The sequence below is a fragment of the Coregonus clupeaformis genome, unplaced genomic scaffold, assembly GCF_020615455.1.
Source record: "Coregonus clupeaformis isolate EN_2021a unplaced genomic scaffold, ASM2061545v1 scaf1540, whole genome shotgun sequence".
Lineage (NCBI taxonomy): Eukaryota > Metazoa > Chordata > Actinopteri > Salmoniformes > Salmonidae > Coregonus > Coregonus clupeaformis.
The window spans coordinates 70729-98045 of NW_025534994.1; the positions used below are offsets into that span (position 1 = coordinate 70729).

General features: G+C 43.9%; 1 protein-coding gene across 1 annotated transcript in view; it reads right to left on the bottom strand.

The window, feature by feature from the left end:
- Positions 1-22644, bottom strand: part of rnf111 (ring finger protein 111) — a 43597-nt gene extending 20953 nt beyond the window's left edge. Inside the window, 2 exon segments of the mRNA XM_045218388.1 lie at positions 6190-7181; positions 22232-22644. Coding sequence (XP_045074323.1) covers positions 6190-7096 — 907 coding nt within the window. The 5' untranslated portion in view covers positions 7097-7181; positions 22232-22644.
- Between the last annotated feature and the right edge of the window lie 4673 nt (positions 22645-27317).

The following is a 27317-nucleotide window of genomic DNA, read 5'->3' on the forward strand; positions in this document are numbered from 1 at the left end:
TCTAAATGTGACCCTTATACTCGCTGTCTGTTTGATCTACAGCCATATCTTTACAGATTAAAAAAATTAATTCTAGTCAACTGTGTATTATTTACATTAGGTTCAACTGTGCCATGTATTGCCTCATTGATGCTGTGTTGTTTGTGTGTCTCTGTGCAGTGAGCAGTGCTTTGTTGCTCTAGTGAACATCAGTACTCCCCTGAGTGAGTTCTATTGCAGTGGTCCAGTGGGTGCAGCAACCCTCTCCTAGCCTAGCTACCCCTCTCCCTCATGAAACATACAGCTCTACACAAACACTTCCTGGTTCAGGGAATGTAAATAAGAAGACTATATGACCTCACATCTAAACTGAACAATGGCCGATGTGACTATTGACATGGACAAATAAGAGAAATGTCCTGGCTGCTTGCTTTGAATAGAGATTTATTTCAGTGTGTAGTGTTTGTATTCTCCATTTTGCAGTTGAGAGAAGGCAGATTGTGACCTCAGGGGTGTATGCAGTTTAGCGTAACACAAAGTATGATCAGTTGCCGATAGAAATGTCATGTATAGAACTGTCATGATTTGTGTACCCTACTGCAGGGCATATGTCTATATTGTGACATGAATACAGGAATTACAGTACTAAAACACTCCTGTCATGTCCATGTATTTGAAGTCTGATGACTATAGGCAGCTCTGTGATTGGGCCTTTATATGTCCATTACATTCACCCCCTCCTCTAGCCAATAGAGAGCCATCTCTACCGACTGCCTCCCTCCTCTCCTCTGCTATAAACATTGGCATAGTTTCTCCTCTGAGAGCCCTTGTTGTTTCCAAGCAGGCTACAGTGGGGCTTAGAGCTCAGTGCTTGTCAGTCCTCTCCACCCACCTACTTCCCATAGCAAAGACTCTCCCCATGACCCCGTCGATCCTTCCCCAGGGCCACTTAGTGGAAACACTATTACAGCTTAGGTACATGAAGACATTCAACTGAGAGAGGGGAAAGAGGGGAAAGTAGGAATGGAAAATTAAGAGTTTCTTGAAAAAGTACATTCTTTGTCAAGTGTTGTAGCGGTGCAGCTCAGGAAACAGCAGGTGGTTGTCAGAGGCGTGCTGCGCTCCTCTCCTCTGCTGTACTGTGGTGTGATATGGGTAAGACAAGCTGGGTGCATAAACCCAGACACCTGCAGCTCAGACACAGGTTTCTGGGCTGCCTGGGTTGGAGCTCCGGGTAGCAGAGCGGGGACGTGGACATTGCCCTTTTGGTGCGAGGTCGGTTATCCCCCATCAGCAATACCTACCCACCTTGCATGCAAAGTCTATTTTCCACAGGTATTCACAGGTCAGGGTGACTCAGAGGTGTGATCGAGAGGAGCCAGTGAGTGACCTTGGTAGAACAAAGCGAATGTGCTACATAATAATGAGTGAGATATGTGGGAGGGAAGGTGCTATTGCTACTCAACAGGAAATTCAAATGTGCATACATAGTCTGAAACTTGAAATGTGCGTGTGCAGCGCCGGACCATTCTATAGCGAGCGACGCACAGCCCTCATTTGTAAGTCTCAAAGTGAAACACATACATTAGAGCTCCATCAAAGCATGTATGTTCATGGTAACTGCTGAAGAGCTGGCCTCAGAGGTTCATAAAGAGGTATATGAATACGAGAGGAAAAAACGGAAATGTCTCTTGAACATAGCCCTCTTTGTTTCAGGCATTTTCAGCCTAAAAGGCTTGGCCATGGCCCAGGGGTCATATTCCAGCAAACCCTTGGGCTTAACTTGTCTGTGTGTATTCCACTGCACAAGAGCTATGAAGCAGATGCTAAGCTACAAGACTGTTTCGCTAGCACAGACTGGAATATGTTCCGGATTCTTCCGATGGCATAGAGGAGTACACCACGTCGTCCCCACAGTGACTGTACGTACATACCCCAAACAGAAGCCATGGATTACAGGCAACATCCGCACTGAGCTAAAGGGTAGAGCAGCCGCTTTCAAGGAGCGGGACTCTAACTCGGAAGCTTATAAGAAATCCCGCTATGCCCTCCGACGAACCATCAAACAGGCAAAGCGTCAATACAGGACTAAGATCGAATCGTACTACACCGGCTCCGACGCTCGTCGGATGTGGCAGGGCTTGCAAACTATTACAGACTACAAAGGGAAGCACAGCCGCGAGCTGCCCAGTGACACGAGCCTACCAGAGTTAAATTACTTCTATGCTCGCTTCGAGGCAAGTAACACTGAAACATGCATGAGAGCATCAGCTGTTCCGGACGACTGTGTGATCACGCTCTCCGTAGCGGATGTGAGTAAGACCTTTAAACAGGTCAACATTCACAAGGCCGCAGGGTCAGACGGATTACCAGGACGTGTACTCAGAGCATGCTCTGACCAACCCTAGGCCCACTCCAATTTGCATACCGCCCCAACAGATCCATAGATGATGCAATCTCTATTGCGCTCCACACTGCCCTTTCACACCTGGACAAAAGGAACACCTATGTGAGAGTGCTATTCATTGACTACAGCTCAGCGTTCAACACCATAGTGCCCTCAAAGCTCATCACCAAGCTAAGGACCCTGGGACTAAACACCTCCCTCTGTAACTGGATGCTGGACTTCCTGACGGGCCGCCCCCAGGTGGTAAGGGTAGGTAACAACACATCCGCCACGCTGATCCTCAACACTGGGGCCCCTCAGGGGTGCGTGCTCAGTCCCCTCCTGTACTCCCTGTTCACTCATGACTGCATGGCCAGGCACGACTCCAACACCATCATTAAGTTTGTTGATGATACAACAGTGGTAGGCCTGATCACCGACAACGACGAGGTCAGAGAACTGGCCGTGTGATGCCAGGACAACAACCTCTCCCTCAACGTGATCAAGACAAAGGAGATGATTGTGGACTACAGGAAAAACAAGAGGACCGAGCACGCCTCCATTCTCATCGACAGGGCTGTAGTGGAGCAGGTTGAGAGCTTCAAGTGCCTTGGTGTCCACATCACCAACAAACTAACATGGTCGAAGCACACCAAGATAGTCGTGAAGAGGGCACAACAAAACCTATTCCCCCTAAGGAGACTGAAAAGATTTGGCATCAAAAGGTTCTACAGCTGCACCATCGAGAGCATCCTGACTGATTGCATCACTGCCTGGTATGGCAACTGCTCGGCCTCCAACCACAAGGCACTACAGAGGGTAGTGCGTACGGCTCAGTACATCACTGGGGCCAAGCTTCCTGCCATCCAGGACCTCTATACCAGGCGGTGTCAGAGGAAGGCCCTAAAAATTGTCAAAGACTCCAGCCACCCTAGTCATTGAATGTTCTCTCTGCTACCGCACGGCAAGTGGTACCGGTGCGCCAAGTCTAGGTCCAAGAGGCTTCTAAACAGCTTCTACCCCCAAGCCATAAGACTCCTGAACATCTAATCCAGACTCCTGAACATCTAATCCAGTACCTGTAAGGTCTCCACCTGTTGTATTCGGCGCATGTGATAAATAAAAATTGGATTTGATTTGAAAATAATGGAAAATGCTGGACTTTTTCCACTACCCCTGGCGCCTACAAAGCTGCACAGAGCTCAAACACTGTGGATAGAATTAAAAAAAAAAAAATCTGATTATTCAATCTTCACAGATACACCCACAGATATACCCACACCAATCCTAGTCCTGTGATATTGTGCTTTGTTCATAAAATAGCCTAACTCTGACTGAGCTAATTCAATCAATCAATATTTAGGCAGCTTTTCTCATTGCTGTTGAGCACACAGAGCAGGGAAGGACTGGCACAACCCAAACTAGGCTCAGGGATTAAAATGTCTCTTCCACGATCAGAGGAGGAATGTATCTTTTGATCATTTTCTCTGAACAACGTAACATTTTACTGTAGTCATGTGTTTTAGAGTGTAACGAACATTCGGTTGATGTTCACTGCCAAATCAAGTGTTTTTCCAAATAATGGAGGAGAGGGGGACAGCAAACAAAACACAGTTCTGGCTAGAGAGAGAGACAGCGAAAGTGCTGCTGGCCTGGTGAAAGAAACCAAATTAAAAACGAAATCCCAATTCTGAGTGTCTTCAAATAGCCCTGGTAGGACATCTTTCAGCAAGCTGGAACAAAAACATTTTAATGGTTGCTTGGCCCCCAGGCTACACATCTCACTTCCAGAGAATAATAACAGAGAATAATAACACAAAGGCCAAATACACTGCTCAAAAAAATTAAGGGAACACTAAAATAACACATCCTAGATCTGAATGAATGAAATAATCTTATTAAATACTTTTTTCTTTACATAGTTGAATGTGCTGACAACAAAAATCACACAAAAATTATCAATGGAAATCAAATTTATCAACCCATGGAGGTCTGGATTTGGAGTCACCCTCAAAATTAAAGTGGAAAACCACACTACAGGCTGATCCAACTTTGATGTAATGTCCTTAAAACAAGTCAAAATGAGGCTCAGTAGTGTGTGTGGCCTCCACGTGCCTGTATGACCTCCCTACAACGCCTGGGCATGCTCCTGATGAGGTGGCGGATGGTCTCCTGAGGGATCTCCTCCCAGACCTGGACTAAAGCATCCGCCAACTCCTGGACAGTCTGTGGTGCAACGTGGCGTTGGTGGATGGAGCGAGACATGATGTCCCAGATGTGCTCAATTGGATTCAGGTCTGGGGAACGGGCGGGCCAGTCCATAGCATCAATGCCTTCCTCTTGCAGGAACTGCTGACACACTCCAGCCACATGAGGTCTAGCATTGTCTTGCATTAGGAGGAACCCAGGGCCAACCGCACCAGCATATGGTCTCACAAGGGGTCTGAGGATCTCATCTCGGTACCTAATGGCAGTCAGGCTACCTCTGGCGAGCACATGGAGGGCTGTGCGGCCCCCCAAAGAAATGCCACCCCACACCATGACTGACCCACCGCCAAACCGGTCATGCTGGAGGATGTTGCAGGCAGCAGAACGTTCTCCACGGCGTCTCCAGACTCTGTCACGTGTGCTCAGTGTGAACCTGTTTTCATCTGTGAAGAGCACAGGGCGCCAGTGGCGAATTTGCCAATCTTGGTGTTCTCTGGCAAATGCCAAACGTCCTGCACAGTGTTGGGCTGTAAGCACAACCCCCACCTGTGGACGTCGGGCCCTCATACCACCCTCATGGAGTCTGTTTCTGACCGTTTGAGCAGACACATGCACATTTGTGGCCTGCTGGAGGTCATTTTGCAGGGCTCTGGCAGTGCTCCTCCTGCTCCTCCTTGCACAAAGGCGGAGGTAGCAGTCGTGCTGCTGGGTTGTTGCCCTCCTACGGCCTCCTCCACGTCTCCTGATGTACTGGCCTGTCTCCTGGTAGCGCCTCCATGCTCTGGACACTACGCTAACAGACACAGCAAACCTTCTTGCCACAGCTTGCATTGATGTGCCATCCTGGATGAGCTGCACTACCTGAGCCACTTGTGTGGGTTGTAGACTCCGTCTCGTGCTACCACTAGAGTGAAAGCACCGCCAGCATTCAAAAGTGACCAAAACATCAGCCAGGAAGCATAGGAACTGAGAAGTGGTCTGTGGTCACCACCTGCAAAACCAGTCCTTTATTGGGGGTGTCTTGCTATTTGCCTATAATTTCCACCTGTTGTCTATTCCATTTGCACAACAGCATGTGAAATATATTGTCAATCAGTGTTGCTTCCTAAGTGGACAGTTTGATTTCACAGAAGTGTGATTGACTTGGAGTTACATTGTGTTGTTTAAGTGTTCCCTTTCTTTTTTTTGCAGTGTATATTCCCCCCAATACAGTTACAGTGAGACTGAATAAAACTATAGGACTAGGCTGTGTACACATTGTAAATGTACATTCTGAAGGCCATTCATGCATTCCTTTGCTCAGTCTTTTCTCTGAGACTAAAAATATCAACTGATCTCAATTCTGAGCAAAGTGGATTCACAGAAATTAGCTTGCATTATATTCATTTGACATGAATGAATTTGACAACACATATTACTGTGGTGTGATGCAACACAGACTTTTACTAATGTGGACAAAAGTATGAGATGTTTGTCTCTGCAACATCATAAGTGTCCATATACCCATGACCTATGAAATGTTTGACTACATCTCGACTATAATGCGTAATTCAAATAAAGTATTTAAAATGTGTGTGTGCAAGAGAAAAGGTCTGAAGCACGGATGGTGAGTTTACCTGTGGCCACAGCTGCGCTGCTTGGCTGGCTGCTGCTACTGCTGCTGATGTCCACATACAGCTCGTCCTCTGCCTCTGTGGACGAGGGCGAGGATGACTCGCTGGTCAGCTCCTCACTGGAGCTGCTTGTGCTGTGGAGCAGCGCGTACTTCTGGCGAGCGATTACCTCCCGCTTCTTCCTCTGGAGAAGCAGGCGCTCCTTCTGCTTCTGAGTCCGCTGGATGCCGCCGGGCCCAGCCTTCACAAACCGCTTCCTATGCAGTGGCCGCCGCCCGCTCAGACATGGCCGCTTCAGCAGCACCGGCACCGGCTCCGCCTCTGACCGTGCCCACTTATGAGAGCGGCTTCCCCGAGTCCGACCCAGAATGGTGCGCAGCCCCACCCCTGTCCCGCCCCCTGTGGTGGAGACCGGCGCCTGCTGTGGGGGCTGTGGTCCCCCTGCTGATCCCGTCCCTCCAGCCTCCACCTCTTCCTCTGAGCTCAGAGTGTCCGAGTCCCTGAAGCGCAGGCTGGAGGAGGGAGAGGAGGCACAGTCACTGAACGAGGACTCTGGGTTGCGTTCATCCTCGCTGCGGCGCTCCAAGAGATCTGGCTGGTGGCGCTGAAGGGGAAGAGAGCCCTCACTGACACGACCCTCCTTCAGGGAGCAGTCCGAGGGCCCTGGCTGTTGGCTCTTGCGCTTTTTGCGTCCGGGCAGGCCCCTGTCTGGGTCTCTGCGGGCCACTGTGTCCCTCAGGGGCCGGTGCCTGGTCTCGGCACACAGCGGTGCAAACTCGCTGCCTGCCTTGCCGATCACCTCCATGTTGGCAGGGAAGCTCTTGGCTGTCTCCATGGGCTCTGGGTTGGCCAGCGGACCCTTCAGGTGCTCCTGTCTGCCCTGGGCCTCAGAGGGCACCTCGCTCTTCATGCTGCCTGGTCCACGCAGACGCAACGCCAAGTAAACTTCCACCAGCTCCTATAGGTCCATTGGCTGCACTGCAACTAACCTAGTGCTGTGAAACAAGAGAAGATAAACGTTAGACACACATCACAAAGTGTAATCATTATTTTTCAATGGAGGCAATTTATAAACAGAAAGATGGGCTAAATGTATTATGATAATAATTACATGCTGTGGTAATATAGAGGTGCTCGCTATCTCGTTGTGTACGAGGAGAAAGGCAAAAACAGTGCACCATGGTTTGTTTGTGAGAGCAAATGAATTGAGGCCTTGGGCTGAGTCAGTTGTGTAGCATTTTTTTTATTATCCATTCCTGGCAGTGCATGACTCAGACTGGATGGTAATCTAGGACTAATCACAGTACGCTCGCTAGGCTTGATGCTGTAATGAAGGAAACTGATGAGCAGAGTAAGGTCATGCAGCCTGGCAATATGGAAAAGGGGGGGAAAAAACACTAGAGCATCTATTTTACCAGTTTAATGTCTCCAGCTCAACTCTCTATTGTAGAATGATAAAACCATGGGAAGGCTGCGTGGGGAGATTAGGAGACATTTTCATAATGGCATTACCGGAACAGAATGGACCGGAGAACTCGCTAATCTATATCTTCAGAATGTACCAGGTTACAAGCAACCAATGCTAAGCATGCATCCCTTTGATATAGATCTTGTAAATAAAAACAAGCATGCTGACGTCAAAGCACTAGCCTAGCACAAACTCTTACCAAAATGCCAGATTCTAGGCCTAAAATCGTATAGGCCTAATCTCACCGCTTTCCCCCCTCTTCATTTATCATGCTTCCCCTCTCCATCCCTCACCATTTATCACACATCCTCTTTTCCTAAAATGGTCTAGTCTAATCACACTGTTTCTACTTCAAAAAAGAAGCCTTTCACCAAGGGGAGGACTAAATAAAATGTCTTCTGCTTCAAGTCCTTTCCTTTGAATTATGAAAGCAGCCATCTGTTTAAAAAGGCACGTTGGCTCCGTTCATTAGCCTACTTCTTGGTGTGGTGGAGTGGTATAACGTGCACACACAGCTGGCAGTGTGGTGTTTTCCTATACTTGAGCCACCAGTAAACACCTCAAACTAAGATTCTGAATAAAATCCCATTTTATGAGATGTATTTTATTTACTGACACAAGTGAACTGAATTGGACATTGTAAGCTATCCTTTAGAAGCCTTATAATGGTTGGCCTAATGAAGCCGTACTGATTAAACAGTAATGTGTAAAGACATACTAATTGCCATTCTCCAGCCTGCAATATCCTGTGTATTGACACAAGGCTCAGTATGAAAACAATGAACTCTACGTTGTAAAGCCTTGTTCACACTGCAGGCCTTAACGCTCAAATCAGTTTTGTTTTTCAAAACCACTTTGGAATACTGACTGTCCAAACAGCAAGTTACAAGTGACCAAATCGGATGTGTGGGAGTTCAGTCAAAATTATTTTGCTGACATGATCCAACTTTCAAAACAAGTCTTTTTAGGCTCGCCACAGCAGTCAACTAGCTAGCCATTTAGCTTTCTAGCACATTCACTAATTTGTTTGTGTTGTTGTCAAACTAACATGTTCTTGTCAAACTGTCAGAGTAGCTAGCAAGCAACAAGAAGGCCCTCAAAATTGTCAAAGACTCCAGCCACCCTAGTCATAGACTGTTCTCTCTGCTACCGCACGGCAAGCGGTACTGGAGTGCCAAGTCTAGGTCCAAAAGACTTCTCAACAGCTTCTACCCCCAAGCCATAAGACTCCTGAACAGCTAATCATGGCTACCCGGACTATTTGCACTGCCCCCCCCCCACCCCCATCTTTTTACGCTGCTGCTATTCTGTTAATTATTTATGCATAGTCACTTTAACTCTACCCACATGTACATATTACTTCAAATACCTCAACTAGCCGGTGCCCCCGCACATTGACTCTGCACCGGTACCCCCTGTATATATAGCCTCCCTACTGTTATTTTATTTTACTTCTGCTCTTTTTTTCTCAACACTTTTTTGTTTTATTTTACTTTTTTATTAAAAATAAATGCACTGTTGGTTAAGGGCTGTAAGTAAGCATTTCACTGTAATGTCTGCACCTGTTGTATTCGGCGCATGTGGCCAATAACATTTGATTTGATTTGAGATATGCCAAATAGCAGTCTAAATACCACTTGAGGGCAAATAAATCAGATTTGACCGTTCAGACAAGTCGCAAGGCCAGGAATCAGATTTGTATCAGATTTCAAACCACATACGAAGGTGACTTGTAATTTCAGATTCCATGTCCTTTTTGGCTGTTCAGAATGCAGGAAAATGACAGATTCGAATCGGAGATGCAAAATAAATTGGATTTGAATCACTTCAAACTGCCAATGTGAACACGGCTTTAGTGGCATAGGCTATAAGAATGCACCCACAACACACAAGCACACATTCTAGTAAGTGAAGGTTCTGTTCTGTCTAAGCATCAAACCCATGTATTTGCTGTTAGTCGGGCCCTATAAAATCCCCGATGTGGAGAATGATGGCGGAATCACCGAATCCAGACATCAAAACGCAATTCAACAATATTCAAAAACGTATTGAATTTAGTAGGGAATCAAGTAAATGTATTGAAAAGTAATACATTTGCCCAAGTTTATCATAAGACATGAACAGAATGCATCAATGATTTGTATTTCCTGCAACTTTCTGAAGAGGCAACGAGAATGCCCGTCTGTGTGAGGTGCGAGCGTCTACCACTTTGTGTTGCCGTTAGCGATGATGCTAATGAAAACCTGTCTTCTGATAGATGGAAAGGCTTTCCCAAACTTTCTCAATTAATGTTAACTACAAAGTAGCCTATGCTTACCTGGCCGAATGATATCATGAGTATTTGTTGAGCAAACTCTACCATCATGTCTACTACAAAAACAACATTCTCTTGGTAGGTGCTGTTAGATTAATTTGGATTTTAAGAATAATGACTAAAGAATTTCACCCCAAACACAGTATAAATGTTAGAATTATCATGTAGTGTCAACCCACTAACAGAGGGGGCGTTACTAACCATTCAAGGGGGAAGGCGGGAACTGTTTAAGAAAGCCACCTAAAGGTGGGAGGAGCATAGTGTCTTTGTTTGTCAAGGGGTATAAAAAACAGGATATTTGTGTTTTTGAGCAGAGCTCTCCTTGAATAAAATTTACCGATAATTACTTGTGGATTGTGGACCTTGAATCATTGATGATTAAAACCAGAGCTTTACAACCTCTGGTAATGATTCAAGCTTAGGTTGAATTAGAGATAGAAATTCACTTGACAGATTGGTCCTTCTGAGCGGAGCTTAATACATCTTTATCGTTCTAAAGACACCGAAGTCCGTGCACGGCCGGGTGATTACATCCGTGGAGAATAGTCCTGGCCTTCGACGTTAAGGTTATAAAACAGGCCGGTGATTACTCTTTATGAACGATAAAGACGTTAACAAGTTTGAAAAAGCATTTTAATCCAGACTGCGAGGAAAAGGTCAGTCATTTTTATTCATGGATTTTGGTAAAATGAGTTGAACTTAGTTACCAAAGTCAAAGGAAGTAATAATTATTACGAAACAGGGAGGGTCCGCAATTGACCCTAGGTAAATAGCTATTACCAGAATAATCTAGTCCGAAATGACAAGGGGTGAAGGCCATCACCAATGTAAACTAGTTTTTTATTGAGACTGTATTGGGTACAGTACTACGATAAACAGGGAAAGGGATGATTTTCGTCGTGTGCTATGGATGGACGGTTCAAAAGTCGCGTATACGGCTGGGGATTTGCTAGAACTCTGTGTGTTTCATGAAACTAGAGCAGTTACGACCTCTAGGTTACAAATAGGTTTAGCAAATGATTGTATAATGTTGTGTACGTGTGAGACTTAAGAATCCATCAGTATACGTGATAATTATTTCTAGGAAGGAGCTAAAAAAATAGGTCGCGTGAGAAAAAATGGTTATCGACCCCTTTCGTGAAACCGGAGTTTTAAATAAAAGCTCTGGGTTAGGGGTTAAATAATTTTAAATGGTTAATTACAAAAGCAAATCATACGTTGGCTCAAAAGACGCACTAAAATAATAGCTCCTAGAACAATAATTCTGGGAATTATTACTAAAGGGAGGATTTTTATTTCTCCACCGTGGGAAATAAAACTTCTAAGGAGATCGAAGAAATATGTGTTATGGAACCATTTGGGAGAAGAGGTATGAATTTATTGGGCATCTCGAAGTAAAAAAGTTAGTAGGCAGATGCATATCAAATGAATTTGAAAAATAAAACATCGAAAGGAGGGGCTAGAGACAGCGAGTGTGTTTTTTTTTAAGCGCGAAAATGCTTTAACGGGGACAAAGGAATATTTAACCATCGTGACTGCATGGGAAAAGGAGGATGACAGTCAATATATTTGGTTCAACGGGTAAAATGTTTGAAAAAATGATTAGTGTCAATTAAGAATTGGCTAAAAACACCACAAAGCGATTATTTGAGAGGTACCTATAAAGTCCAACGATGTGGTCCTCTGTAGCTCAGCTGGTAGAGCACGGCGCTTGTAACGCCAAGGTAGTGGGTTCGATCCCCGGGACCACCCATAATAAAAAAATTATGCACGCATGACTGTAAGTCGCTTTGGATAGAAGCGTCTGCTAGATGGCATATTATTATGCATGTGTCTGAACTTTCGCACTCAAACGTAGACGTACGTAATGGGTGAGAAGGTGGAGAATATTTGCGTTTTTGGTCAGTTGGCAGACGCTCTGGTCCGGAGCGACTTGAAAAACCAATAGAGAGTTGAATTGAACTATTCTGTTGTGTTGGGCATTTGAATGGCATAAGGTGAAATATGTGTGTATGAGGAATTTCAACGGCGGGTATAAATGATAACCGGATACTACTTAGTATTTGGTTGGTTAAATGCTAAATAAAAGATTTGAGGCGTGGTTATGGGGTAACTAGGAAGACGCACTTATTCAATAGAGAATGGGTGGAGAGAGAGTTTTTACGTGTATTAAAAGTTGCATAAGATAACTAGTAGTATTCTAAATAATCTATGAAAATATGTTACAAGTACGAATGACATTATTTCCTAAGAAGGTAGATTGTAGGGAAGTTTCCCGCGCCTCCCCCATAATGTAGGAAGGAGCAGGAGAGGGGGGGGGAGTGAGAGACAGGAAAATACAAATGGTTGGAAGATTTTAAAAGCGATAATTTATTTTCGTTACAGGGAAGCAAGTGGCATTGGCTGTTGTGCTGGGGGAATAGCGCCAGCCTGTGGTGGGTTCTGGATTTGTTATAAATAACTTTATATTTTAAACTAAAATGAATAGACTACAATTGGAACATCAGAAAAAGGACAATATAATTCGTAATAGTTATTATAATTATTATTGATAGTTATTGCAGTTATTATTATCCTGAGTGGCGCAGTGGTCTGAGGCACTGCATCGCAGGGCTAACTGTGCCACTAGAGATCCTGGTTCGGATCCAGGCTCTGTCGCAGCCGACAGCGACCGGGAGACTCATGGGCGGCGCACAATTGGCCCAGCGTCATCCAGGGTAGGGGGGAAAATGGCCGGCAGGGATGGAGCTCAGTTGATAGAGCATGGTGATTGCAACGCCGGGGTTATGGGTTCGATTCCCACGGGGGGAGGCCAGTAAAAAAAAAAAGATAAAGATAAAAATAATAAAAATGTATTCACTAGGTTTCTCTGGATAGGAGCGTCTGCTGGGTGACTAGAATGTAAATGTATTATCATTGATTCAGTAATGATAGGAGGGAAGTAGCGATAGAGCTGTGAGGGTTGAGTTAAGGACAAGGAGAATGATTTGTGGCTCTGGTTGGCGGGAAAAAGGAGAGGCAGAGACAGACTTAGAGAGACAGAGGAAGTTAGAGAGGGAGAGAATAAAAGAAAAAGAGAGAAGGAAACTGTTTAGGATTGAAAAACAAGCAGGCTGAGAGACAGAGATAACAGTTTCTGGAGCTTGAAAAGCAGAGACTAACAGAGTAAGAAAAGGAACAGACGAGAGCAGAGTATTTAATGGCCACTAGGGGAAATAGCTGGGAGAGGTAGAACTCCAGGATAGAAGAGGAGAGAGATTTTACTAGGGGGTGGATCAAATAATTGATAATGGATCATTTGAATGAGATCACATGTAGCAGATTTAGAGTAATCAATTAAATAATCATTGTATACTCGAGAAATTTTGAGGGATTTTATGAAGTTAGGCAGTATTTAGGTCATAAGAGGGAGCTACCAAATTAAGTTGAGCCTAACTATCTTTGATTGTTATTTTTCAATTGGGTTTTTCAAATAAAATAAAAACACACCCAGCATGATGTTTATAAAGGGTTGTTATGTTGAATTTAGGGAATTTTCAACAGTTCATAGGTGGTGTTTACTATGCTGTGGGATGGAACGGTTTATTGGGTGATATTTGAAACTAAATTCATGGAATAAGCTGCAGTAATCAGAAGAATGTACAATCTAAGGCGAGACAACTATTGCCTAGATCATTGATTTAGCAATAGGGTCAGGTAGATAAGGACTAGAAAAAAAAAAAAATAATTAGATGAAGAATGATGAGCTTTTTGGTAAGGATAGACTGCTGTAAAGCTTGGGTCGTCATTATGTACTGCATACGGGTAAATCAAGTGATCTTATCTATGGGAAGGCAATGGCAGCCCATGGTAAAATCATTTGGAACTCTGAGGAGGAAGAACAGGTTATGTTGTTGCTCTCTTCCCAAACAGTCTTAGCTTTTCATAAATATAGCAGGGATGTTACCCAAATGGTAGAGAGTAAAGAGGGATGACATTGGTCGTGGTTTAAAGATGATGGGTTTTTTTGGTGGGCTATTAGAGATAACTGGGTTAATCACGAACATAGAGGTTTTTATTCTTTGTTGCTAGGCAGAATACTTAGGTGACCTAAAAAAAAAAAATTTGACTTGTCATGTCCAACAATCAGTCTTCAGGTCAAGCCCGGGAGAGCCGGGGTAGAACAGAGGTTGAACTAAACATAAGTGTTTTTACAAGATAAGAGATTGTTTGATTGGATTACTAATTGATTCTGAACTGAATGAAAGTCGAATTTAGCCGCCATAAAGACAAAGGAAGTGGGAGGAGCAATAAAGAAGCAAAAGACAATCTCAAAAATGAAAGGCATGGCAATTGGTTGATAAATAACCTAAGGGAATGTTTAGGAAGGTGGAAAAAATTGACACATAAGCAGAACTATGTGTCAAGAGGGGGGAAGAGGCTAATTGTATTAGATAATATACGAAGGAGAGGACAAAATACTTTTAAAAAAAAAACATTTTTTAGATAGTCTAAAAAGAGAATGCAGTCAGAAATTGTTACATTAATCTGAACATGTGTGAAGATAGTTTATTAACCACACCCGTATGTCAGAGGTTTTGTGCCCCACAGGTGAACTAAAGGAGAAGGTGACCCACTATCTAACCAGGTGACTGGTGAGCATCCAGTCACTAGAAGGAAAACTGGAAGCGGGCCTGTTGGGAAGGGCCCTATCAGGTTATGTTGGTAACCACCTTGGCCATTAGAATAGCAGAGAGAGGAACCTGGGTCCATGTTACCCACTGCAAGAAGGTAGGACCACATACAAGCACCGCTTAGCACACGCAGAGTTGACGAGCGGAACTGCGCCACAGGGTGCGGGGGTCATCTCTGTCAACGAAGATCTCCTACCCAGACCTATCATCACTGTAGTGTGTTCCTAGGGTGTGAGTATGGGGTGGTACCGAGCAGAAGGACTCAAGACAGGAGAGGGTTGGCGGTTTTTGGGAATATGGGTGACCCTGAGCTGCATCATAGTCTCGGCAATAGTCGTGGTAGGTCAAAATCCACCAACACCTCGCACCAATTACGCTATGGCCTTACAACATTTTTAAGAAATAAAGGGAAGCGACCCGACATACTGACCGTCAAGGGCGAGTGATGGGTGGGGAGTAAGATTCAAAATTAGGATTAGGGATCTTATCAGAGCGGATAAGCAAGCAACAGGGGATTATAAGATCCCGTTGTATTTATGTTCAGCTCCCTCGGCAGATTGTTCCTGGGCTCAGGTATTTAGATATACTGGGGGACGGAGAGATGAGACGGGGGGGGCTGGACGTCAAGATGGAGGATAAGAAGGTATAACGACATCCCCACGGAAATGGTAGTAACAATAGTAAAAGTCACTAAAGAGGACATGAGGACATGAGAAGAACTTACTGGGCTTGCGCGGACGTATACGGACGGGATACTTGTCTAAGATTATATTTGATGGAGTCAAAAGATATAGAGGGAGCAGGTACTGTCATTAATCCACTAACAGCAATAGACCGAGTAAATCAGTCAAGGGATGACGGAGTCAATTCAACTAACCCGTCCACTATGAAAGATTTTCTCCTCCAAGAATGGAACAATGGGGAAGTGGAGGGGGTCCCTGATGAGAATCTCTGGTTAAAGTGGATGAAATACACCGCTAGGGCCTTGGGGGAGACCAATTGTTATGCATGCTCCATTGGGCGACCAACAATGTTGACCGCCCCAATGCCAAAGGCAATGTTTCCCTGTGTATTAGACCTGGGGTCCAATCAAAAAGAGCCAAATTGCACAGGGATTGGGCTGGCAAAATTGACATACTCGGCCAGCCCACCTAGATTCACTTTAACTCCTGGCGAATACCAGTGTTACAGACATAGAAATGGCACCCGTAACTTGGGTGATTTTGATGGCTGTAAGGAGATAATTAATGTGACTGATTTAGATAAGGAAGGAAGGGAAAAAAAATTAGGAACCTAACCATCCCTTTGACTGATGTGTGGTGGGCATGCACTAAAAAAGGGAGCATTCGGCAGACATTACCAGAGGGATGCGTGGGTACTTGTGCACCAGTATTGTTGGTCCAACCTGTAAGAATTGGTCATCAAAGACCAGTGACAGGAAGAATAATTAGGAGAAAAATAAATAAGTCAGGAAGGAAATAGCCCAATTTGGATAGATGGTATAGACATCCCCAGGGGTGTTCCAGACGAATACAAAGCTATAAATCAAATATGGGAGAGTTTTACTACAACATTTTTCTGGTGGGGGACAAACAAAAATATGGATTGGATAAATTATATCTATTACAACCAACAACGATTTATTGACCAGACTAGAGATGCAGTAAAGGGGATCTCTGAGCGATTATCCGCCATCCTGCTCATAACTTAGTAGAGGTTGGTTCTAGATCAGGCAGAAAGGGCCGGTGTCTATAGAAAGATAAGCCATTGTTGCACATTTATCCCTAACAACACCACACTGGATGGGACAGTCACCAGAGCTCTTACAGATTTAACTGCACTAAGTGAAGGATGAACTGAACTCAGAAGTTAGTACATTGTGGATAGGGTGGTTTGATTAAATATTTGGTAAATGGAAAACCCTAGCAGCCACCATCTTAGGAGCGATCAGTGTTTGTATGGGTATTCTTGTATTATGTGGTTGTTGTCTTGTTCCCTGTGTCCGAGGATTGGTGAGTCAGGCGTTGGTGAAATGCAGTATCTAAACAATGATGAGAGATGGACTGACTCGGACTCTGACCAGGGGAATGTGAAAAACAATCCTCCAGGCTTGGTGGATGACGAGGATTTGGACCCTGAAAGACCGCAATTGGATGAAATGTTTATTAGTTCTGATGTGATCTCTGAGATTAATCATGCTTGAAAAATACATTTATCCTGAATGTGGGAATATTTAGTCAAAGGGGTGGATTGTTAGATTAATTTGGATTTTAAGAATAATGACTAAAGAATTTCACCCCAAACACAGTATAAATGTTAGAATTATCATGTAGTGTCAACCCACTAACAGAGGGGGCATTACTAACCATTCAAGGGGGAAGGCGGGAACTGTTTAAGAAAGCCACCTAAAGGTGGGAGGAGCATAGTGTCTTTGTTTGTCAAGGGGTATAAAAAACAGGATATTTGTGTTTTTGAGCAGAGCTCTCCTTGAATAAAATTTACCGATAATTACTTGTGGATTGTGGACCTTGAATCATTGATGATTAAAACCAGAGCTTTACAACCTCTGGTAATGATTCAAGCTTAGGTTGAATTAGAGATAGAAATTCACTTGACAGGTGCTCACTTGAATTAAAATCTAAATATCTTACGATTTTTCCCAGACTCCTGGTGTGATTTAAGCATTGTTGTGGACTTAGAACATCCAATTTTGTTGTTTTTCTATTAGAAAGTGTGGTTTTGAAAGCGAAAACCTGACAAAACAGGAAAAACTCAGAAACCTGGAAAAATTCAGAGAAAACAGAATTTGGTAGAGAATTTTTTTTATCCCAAACATGAACTGATTTTATGGGGCCCTATGTTAGCACATCTCAGGCAAAGAAAAAGAAAAGCACCAAGCAACTGTGGTCAGGTCACACTGTTTTCACCGTAGCTATAGCAAATACTGCAATACTATCCAGTCTGTTGCATTCCATTCGTTGACCCTGAGATCTTGATGTTACACAACACCACAAGACATGAGCATGCAGCACTATTAGCTTATTTAATGATCGTAAAGTGTGTGAAAGCCTGCACCAGGGAAGTAGTGCAGTGTGTAATTTGGTGTGTTCATGAGCATGCACTAGAATGCAAACCTACTGCAAAACCCAGTCAGTCAGTGAGTGCCTGGGGTGGAAGCCACTTCCCCCACCCATTGCTTGGACAAGAGTGATTCCAGAGCTATGGATGTTACATTTGCATGCAAAACCACAACTTTAAATGTCTCACAGACTGGACAAACAAAATAGAAATTAAATGTTTGATGTGTGTGTCTATAGTACCCCTTGGGGGGAGAGTATACAATATTGCCATTTTGGTATCACTTTAAAATGAAAAAATAATTGTTTTATAAGGTTGACCTTACGCTGGAATTATCCATATGCATATTAAACCCCAGTGACCCATAAGTAGGTTGAGGCCTGCAGGAAACATAAGGATTGTGTGGGTGCTTGTCTTCAAACTGCAACTGAACCCTGAGTGGGTAAAAATCACTAGGGATCATCACAGTAGGTAGCAAAGCACTCAAAACCTGCATTTACCCAATATAAACTGAGCAGACCTTCCAGCCAAAGTAAGCACAGGTTGGTGTAGAAACACTGCCATGTATGCTGGCTGAGGACTGAAGTCAGTTAATGCCGGTAGGTCTGGAATCCGAACTGACAAGTTTCCTCACGAATCCTCCACAGCTAGGCTCGAAAAACAAGTGTAGCCCGGAGTTGACTACCATGAAAACATGATATCCACCTCACAAACTAGACAACAGGAGAGGGTATCTGGCGACAAGACATCAACAACTTCATACGAAAACAGAGCATGGCCATTGTCTGCTCACCAGAAATAGAATAACAGGAGCCCTCAATGTGTAGCCTAGCCTACATCCATACTAAAGCAAACAAACATTGAGAGAAGCACTGAACAAATACCTGATACAGTATTCATGAAAACACTAATGTATCATGTCTGTGTTTTCATCTCATGAGCAAAGAGAAGGAAGAGGATGCCACAGGTGGAGACTTCTGGGAACAGGGGCTAGGGGGGGAAGGGGGTGGGGGCGTTCTGAGATGCCCCCTCCCTGGGTTCCGATGTAGAACTGCTGCCAGGGAATCAAAGCCCCAACCCATGATCCTCTGGGGCTCCCCCTGTGAGCCACTGATGAGCCCCTGTGCCACAGAGCGAGCAGTGCCATGACACAAAGCAGCCTCAGAGGACAGCCACCTTGGCAATCAATCCCCCCTGGCACCAAGGTGGAGACATTTCAAAAGAGGAGAGGGCGTTTATGGGAAACTGCTTTAATTCATTCCTTGAGGAGGACAACGCAGACCTATCTTGAGCTTCACAGCACACAGTTTCAGCAATGGCTGCAGAAAAACCAAATCTACCACCTACGCAAGGACACACATTAACTATTAACCTATCCCAAACCTTTACCTAATTTAGCTTTTTCTATTTTGAGTGCAGGTTTGTCAATGTGTTCTGTTACACATTCTTGTCTCTACAAAAAGGTATCCAACATGTTAGCCAAGATACCAAAAAGCTCACAGCTTTGAGTAAGCAAGCACAGTGCTTCATACATTGCCGCTATGATAACAGGCCCTTCTGAGAAGCGAAGATGTCATCCTCATCACAGGGATTCTTCAATCTAATGCCTTATGAACCAACCAGCACCGCTAACATTGACAGCATTACATACTAGAAAGGGGATGAAAATCCCCTAATGCACTCACAGGAATGGCCATTTGTTTAAACTAATTTCTGCATACAAAGAAGATGGAACACCTAGACAACAACCTTTGAGGGATTAAGCATTGGTTTCCTATTAGCGCTCGGTACTATATACTACATCCTTGATAAAAAGGTTTTGACATCTCAAATACAGGCTTGAGAGAATAGTGCCATGATGTAGGCCTATTTCAATACAACTACAATTCTGTGGGCAGAACAGACGTGATTACTTCTGATGAACAGTCATATCACTGTTTTTATCAAGTCAAACTAAAACTGACAAAAACCACAAAAAAACATGCTAATGTGCTGAGGGGAAATGCTGAAATGGGCCCCACTATTATCATTCTATAACTGTGCCACTGCTCTGCAATATGGCATCCTGTGGGTTGTAGAAGCTGCCATAGTTACAAGGGAATGTGTGTAACTACAATTAAGTTTATTTCTAGCTCATATCATTTTAAAGGTGCTCTGACATTTCCTAAAATTATAATAGTTCGCCTAATTTCAGTTTATGTGAAAAAACAAGCAAGTATAGTGTAGAGAATCATTGTACTATCTAAACCGCTGTGAAATATATTTTCCATAACCAAAACTATAGTATTTTCAGCTGCTTGAAGCTGGTGTACAAAACCGAAAATAAAAGATGCAAGAACTAAATTTAAGAACGGGAAGCATAGAAATAGAACACATAGATCAGAGCTACTGCATCCAAAGCCACATTTCCACTGGCAATTAAAATGTGGGCCTAATTTGAGCGGGCTCGAATTGAATTCACAAATTCGCGCTGGGTCGACAGAAACCAGGGCAAGCGCAGCCCAGTTACACACCTGGTGTCAGCTCAATTCGAATTGGGGCTGGTGACGCCATTACTATGCAACCACCATGCTGATCACTGCTGGATGCTGATACAACGTTTAGCTAGCTTGTCTGGGCTTGCTGCTGTTAGTTAGCACATAGACAAGCAGTACTGCAGTAGCCAGACATGACACGAATTACCACCATAGCTGGATCCTTCATTCATTTTTGCACTACACAATAAACTTTTATGAGAACTGTTAGCCCTCAAATGCTAGCTACCTAACATTAGCTAGCAAATCAGAGTTGAAACATCCTAGCTAACGTAAGCGAGCAGGAATTTTTGCTGGCCCGGTCGTATTGAAAGCTAGCTACATTATATCAAACCTGTCGTATGGTTTGCTAGGTTAGCTGGCTAATAGCCAATGCCATGGCAATCAATGTAGGAATTAAGCCACTGTAACTAGCTAGCCTAAACGTTAGCGAACGTCAGCAAGCTAAATACATGGCTCTGAGTCTGGCTGGCACTATGGGGTAATGTTAGTTACAGCATGGTGAGGGTGAATTAAATTCTTCAACATCTTGCTAGCTAGCAACATTAGCGAAGCCAGCTGCAGTCACATTTGGCTACCTAGCAACATTACATCATTTCTAATTTCTGGAGGCAGCGGACACGCAATTTGAGCTAGCCCACCAAGGCCAGCCCAGCCTGGGTTGACTTCAAAGTGCCAATTGAAACGGGGCTTTAGTCTCGCTTTCAATGAGAATGACAGATCTACAACTCACATTTCTATGTGAATTTGTTCGGGTCGCCCAAAAAGTTACATATTGCAGCTTTAAATCAATCCAGTGATGTGTTATTGTTCTCCAAATTGTGACTATGAGATGGGGTGTCTTCTATCATAGATAAAGAGTGGTATCCACGCAAAATTAGTGGCATCAACATCGTGAACACAAATCAAAACATTTCATGAGGGAAGAATTATGGGTGCTTATACTGGAACAGTACAGAGAATTTAGGGCAGGATAACGATTGACTGGTCCCAAGTGTACACATTAAGTTTCCTAATAAGGAGTCATTCGGTTGACAATGTTCTCCTTAATGAAAGAAAATAATAAAATACAACCATTGTGACAGCAAGCCTATTTGCCTAATGTTTTCTGGCTTGTACTAGGCCTCAGTCTGAGATATTTCCTCATTTGGTCTCTGGCTCTTTTAGGTACGTAACCCTACTAATTTTCCAAGCCTGTCTATTTCATCTTTATTAGCAATGCATAAAGATAGTAACCAAAGCCATACCAAATTTGAAATAGACTGCTGCAAGTGTCTTCAGCAGTTTGTTTTCTTCTCTAGCAATATTAACTTAAGTCAACAAACCCAACACGCTCCCAGGCTGATTTGACAGCGCAGTTTCATTACTTGAAAATAATGTGATGAACATTCATCATCATCATCATCATCATCACCCTCTCTGATGTGTCAGTCACAAATTCAAAATATTTTGATGTTGCCCAACGTTAGCCAGCACTAGTAAGCTAACGTTTAATTAAGTAAGTTTAACATGGAATGGTCGTATTTGGTTAACTTAGCTATTTGGGTTACGTCAGAGTTCATCGTAAAATGTAATAAATAAACGGCTATAGCTACATGGCCTTGGCTAACTAGCTAGCTAACTAGTTTACTTAGTTAGCAAGATGGCAGGGCTGCAAGGCTTCACATTCAAAGGTTGGGTTTCTAATGAACTCGCTGATGAGATCCTATTTGTTAATAACCAATGTAGCTAGCTACCTAGTTCGTTAGTTAGCCAACCCCAAAATGGCTCACAACAATTAGCTACCACCACAGATTAGCTCCCACCACACTACCGTACCAAGCTAACTTGGCTAGCTAACGTTAACTACTGAATCTTCAGAGCAAACAATAGCTTGCTAGCTACAGTACGCTGGCTACTGCCTGGCCGTGTTAGCCAGCTAACGTTGAGAGAAAAACAAAGACAGTTAACTAGCTAGCTCTACTGACTCAACACATACCTGTACTCTCTTGGAAATGGGCTTCTGTGTTATTTCTTGGCTCCCGTTGAATTGCATATGCCCTGGATGAACTTAAATAATAGACACAAGTAAATCGCGATCGACCGACAGTCACCGGGTTGTGAAACTGACAACAGGAACAAAATCGAAGTGGGCCCGTCGCAATAACCAACGTCGTTACAAATAAGCGCCTGGCTAAAAACCCGAGAGAGAAAAAAAATAATACTATTTTTTTTGGCTTTATGTGGCATATTAACACGCTAGGCAATACATACTGTTTTTTCTACGATAAAACACAAATCCCATTCCCCATCAGGGCCCTCGATGAAGTCCCCATTCCTGCCTCTTCGAGGCGTCCACTCTTGTTTACCCAGGTCGAGTCGTCCGTCTACTCTCGCTGACACCTAGGTTGGGTTGCTGGACCTGTGTGAAGCTAGCCACAATAAGGATTAGCCACACTAGTGCCTGGAATTTGCGGTTCGCCTTCAAAATAAAAGTTCCCAATTGACACATGAAAACTGATAAAATTGTGGAATAATTCCATATTTGGAATAGATACTGCTAAACAAGGTTGGAATGTTGTTAATTAAATTCAACAAAAGACAATAAGTAGTTAATTTGACACAAAAAAATGTAAGTCGCGCTGTGGATGTATTAGACTTCAGAATTGCGTTGGGTGCATACGTATATGCTCTGCACAGCCTTACCTATTGATCTTGTGTCCATGAAATGGGGTATCAGCCTACTCGTGACACCCACAGAACACTTTTTTTTTTTGTAGTAAAATTAACTACTTATTGTCTTTTGTAAGCTGATATCCCATTTAATGGAACCCTAGGTAAGGGTGTACCGTGCAATATGAATGTCAATACACATAGTAGGTTGACTGGTGAGCTAATGTGGCTCAGTCCACACTGGTGTCAAAGTCCCGCAATAAGTGCTATGACTCTAATATATGTGTACACTCTTTACAGTGGTGTTTTGATTGGTGTCACCGAGTAGGCTGATACCCCATTTCATGGACCCAAGATCCATAGGTAAGGCTGTAGGCTACATTGCAATATGAATGTCCAATACGCACAATAGACTGACTGGGGAGGTGATTTCACACAGTCAAAGTCCTGCAATAATATTTGTGTAAACTCTTCACAGTCGTGTTCTGTGGGTGTCACTGAGTAGGCTGATACCCCATTTCATGGACCCAAGACGATGATCCACAGGTAAGGCTGTACATAGCAATATGAATGTCAATACACAGTAGGTGTCGAAGTCCCTATTTCAGTCCAAGTCAAGCACAGTCTACATTCATACAGTTTGACTGTCCTGCTCGCTAATATTCACCAAAATGAAAGCTAGACAGTCAGGGAGCATCGACATTTTCAAAAATGATGGATAGAGGACTATCTTTTACAAATTTGGATGGCAAGGAAATATATACAATTTTCAGTGCGGGCTTCCGGACCTCATTCAAGACCAAATCTGGCCCCCGGGGGCAAAATGAGTTTGATACCCCTGTATTAGAGGAAGGTTTCTATACCGCCTCTGGTTAACTTTCTGCAATTATGCGTGGTAATATATACAGATATTGGTGATAATGCACGATAGCTACGTCAACATTGCGAGCCGTGAGGAGTAATGGCGGCTGGTAGAGCTTTTTGAGTCGAAGCGACATGGCGGCAAATTCAAGATACAAGAACCATTTAAACAGTTTGCTATGATAGCGGATGAAGGAGCGGAAAAAGCATGGAGATGTGGAAATGGATAGCGAGGAAGAAAGAAAGCAGTTGAGTGTAGAAGGAAGCTGTGTGGTGAGGAAGATTGGCGTCAAGTACAAAAAGAAAAAAATGCACTCCAGTAACTCAGAAAGGATGAATTACCTGCGGTGGCAGGTGCGGTGAAGACGCAGAGTACTGGCCTCTTCTCGATGATGACAAGGATGATTCTGGCCCAGTGGGAGTGAGATTTTTGGAGCGAATGGATCCTTGCCTTCTGGCTGAACCATATGTGGTGTCAGGATGGGTGGAGAGGAGGTTGGAGACTGTTGAATCAGTGAAAGTAACTCGAAGTGGACTGGTGATGATTTACTGTGTGTCTTCTGTCCAGAGGGAGTGGGCCCTCCGCACCACGCGCCTCAGGACAAGACCTGTGACTTGCTTTGCTCTCTGGAGCAGGGTACCGTCGAAAGGAGTGCTAACTGGAGTTAAGTGTTGAGGAGGACCAACTGAAATGTAAGATTCCCAGTGTCTGAGACAACTGCCGTTTGGTGCGACACAGACCCGGTGGAGAGCGTGGTGAAACAGAGAAGACACTGTCTGTCCTGCTGAGTTTTGATGCCAAGTCAAGTTAGGATGTGTCAGTTATCCCGTGAGAGCTTTTGTCCCAAACCCATTACTGTGTTTTAGGTGCCAAGCTTATGGTCATGTTGCAGCAGTATGTAGGAGGGAGATTCCTAAATGTGAAAGTGTGCAGGAGGGCATGAGACAAAGGAATGTGTAGTATCGGTGGAAAAAGCTGTATGTTATCTGTAGGGGTACCCATGGTGCTGGAGATCAGAAGTGTCTGGTGAGAGAAAGGCAGGTCGAGGTAGTACAGAAGGTGTTGTATGCTGAGGCAGTGAAGAGAGTAGTAGATGAAGATGGGTCCAGCGCAAGGGATCCTAAGAGGCTCCCTGTGAGTAGGCTGACCCCAATAGAGTGATAGGCAGAACCCCCACTCCTACACCCACCCAAGCCCCATCCTGCGACCTAAGAGGCATGTATCAGATGCTCAGCATGCTCTGCTCACAACTATTGGTCCAAGCCTAAACCACACAAATAACAACACTGGACACTATGGACCACAAAGCTTTTACTATCTCATCCTGGAATATACAAGGTCTGAGGTAATCTGCTTTTGGCCTAAAGAGCAGGAACCCAGACTTCACCAAAGAAATCAGAAATACAGACATTGTCATCCTGCAAGAAACATGGTATAGAGGAGATGGACCCACAGGTTGCCCTCTAGGTAACAGGGAGCTGGTAGTGCCATCCACCAAACTACCAGGTGTTACACAGGGAAGAGACTCGTGTGGTATGCTAATTTTGTAAAGATCAGACTTAACCCACTCCATTAAATTAATCAAAACAGGAACATTTTACATTTGGCTAGAAATTCTAAAGGAAATTATCTCAACAGAGTAAAATGTCCTCCTGTGTGCTACCTATATCCCCCCACTAGAATCCCCATACTTTATTTTTATTTTATTTCACCTTTATTTAACCAGGTAAGCCAGTTGAGAACAAGTTCTCATTTACAACTGCGACCTGGCCAAGATAAAGCAAAGCAGTGCGGTAAAAACAACAACAACACAGAGTTACATATGGAATAAACAAAACGTACAGTCAATAACACAATAGAAAATCTATATAGAGTGTGTGCAAATGTAGTAAGTTATGGAGGTAAGGCAATAAATAGACCATAGTGCAAAATAATTACAATTACAATTTAGTATTAACAATGGAGTGATAGATGTACAGAAGATGATGTGCAAATAGAGATACTGGGGTGCAAATGAGCAAAATAAATAACAATGTAAATAACAATATGGGGATGAGGTAGTTGGGTGGGCTAATTACAGATGGGCTGTGTACAGGTGCAGTGACCGGTAAGCTGCTCTGACAACTGATGCTTAAAGATAGTGAGGGAGATAAGTGTCTCCAGCTTCAGAGATTTTTGCAGTTCGTTCCAGTCATTTGCAGCAGAGAACTGGAAGGAATGGCGACCAAAGGAGGTGTTGGCTTTGGGGATGACCAGTGAGATATACAGTGAGGGAAAAAAGTATTTGATCCCCTGCTGATTTTGTACGTTTGCCCACTGACAAAGACATGATCAGTCTATAATTTCAATGGTAGGTTTATTTGAACAGTGACAGACAGAATAACAACAAAAAAATCCAGAAAAAAACGCATGTCAAAAATGTTATGAATTGATTTGCATTTTAATGAGGGAAATAAGTATTTGACCCCCTCTCAATGAGAAAGATTTCTGGCTCCCAGGTGTCTTTTATACAGGTAACGAGCTGAGATTAGGAGCACACTCTTAAAGGGATTGCTCCTAATCTTAGCTGGTTACCTGTATAAAAGACACCTGTCCACAGAAGCAATCAATCAAGATTCCAAACTCTCCACCATGGCCAAGACCAAAGAGCTCTCCAAGGATGTCAGGGACAAGATTGTAGACCTACACAAGGCTGGAATGGGCTACAAGACCATTGCCAAGCAGCTTGGTGAGAAGGTGACAACAGTTGGTGCGATTATTCGCAAATGGAAGAAACATAAAATAACTGTCAATCTCCCTCGGCCTGGGGCTCCATGCAAGATCTCACCTCGTGGAGTTGCAATGATCATGAGAACGGCAAGGAATCAACCCAGAACTACACGGGAGGATCTTGTCAATGATCTCAAGGCAGCTGGGACCATAGTCACCAAGAAAACAATTGGTAACACACTACGCCGTGAAGGACTGAAATCCTGCAGCGCCCGCAAGTTCCCCCTGCTCAAGAAAGCACATATACAGGCCCGTCTGAAGTTTGCCAATGAACATCTGAATGATTCAGAGGAGAACTGGGTGAAAGTGTTGTGGTCAGATGAGACCAAAATCGAGCTCTTTGGCATCAACTCAACTCGCCGTGTTTGGAGGAGGAGGAATGCTGCCTATGACCCCAAGAACACCATCCCACCATCAAACATGGAGGTGGAAACATTATGCTTTGGGGGTGTTTTTCTGCTAAAGGGACAGGACAACTTCACCGCATCAAAGGGATGATGGACGGCGCCATGTACCGTCAAATCTTGGGTGAGAACCTCCTTCCCTCAGCCAGGGCATTGAAAATGGGTCGTGGATGGGTATTCCAGTATGACAATGACCCAAAACACACGGCCAAGGCAACAAAGGAGTGGCTCAAGAAGAAGCACATTAAGGTCCTGGAGTGGCCTAGCCAGTCTCCAGACCGTAATCCCATAGGAAATCTGTGGAGGGAGCTGAAGGTTCGAGTTGCCAAACGTCAGGCTCGAAACTTAATGACTTGGAGAAGATCTGCAAAGAGGAG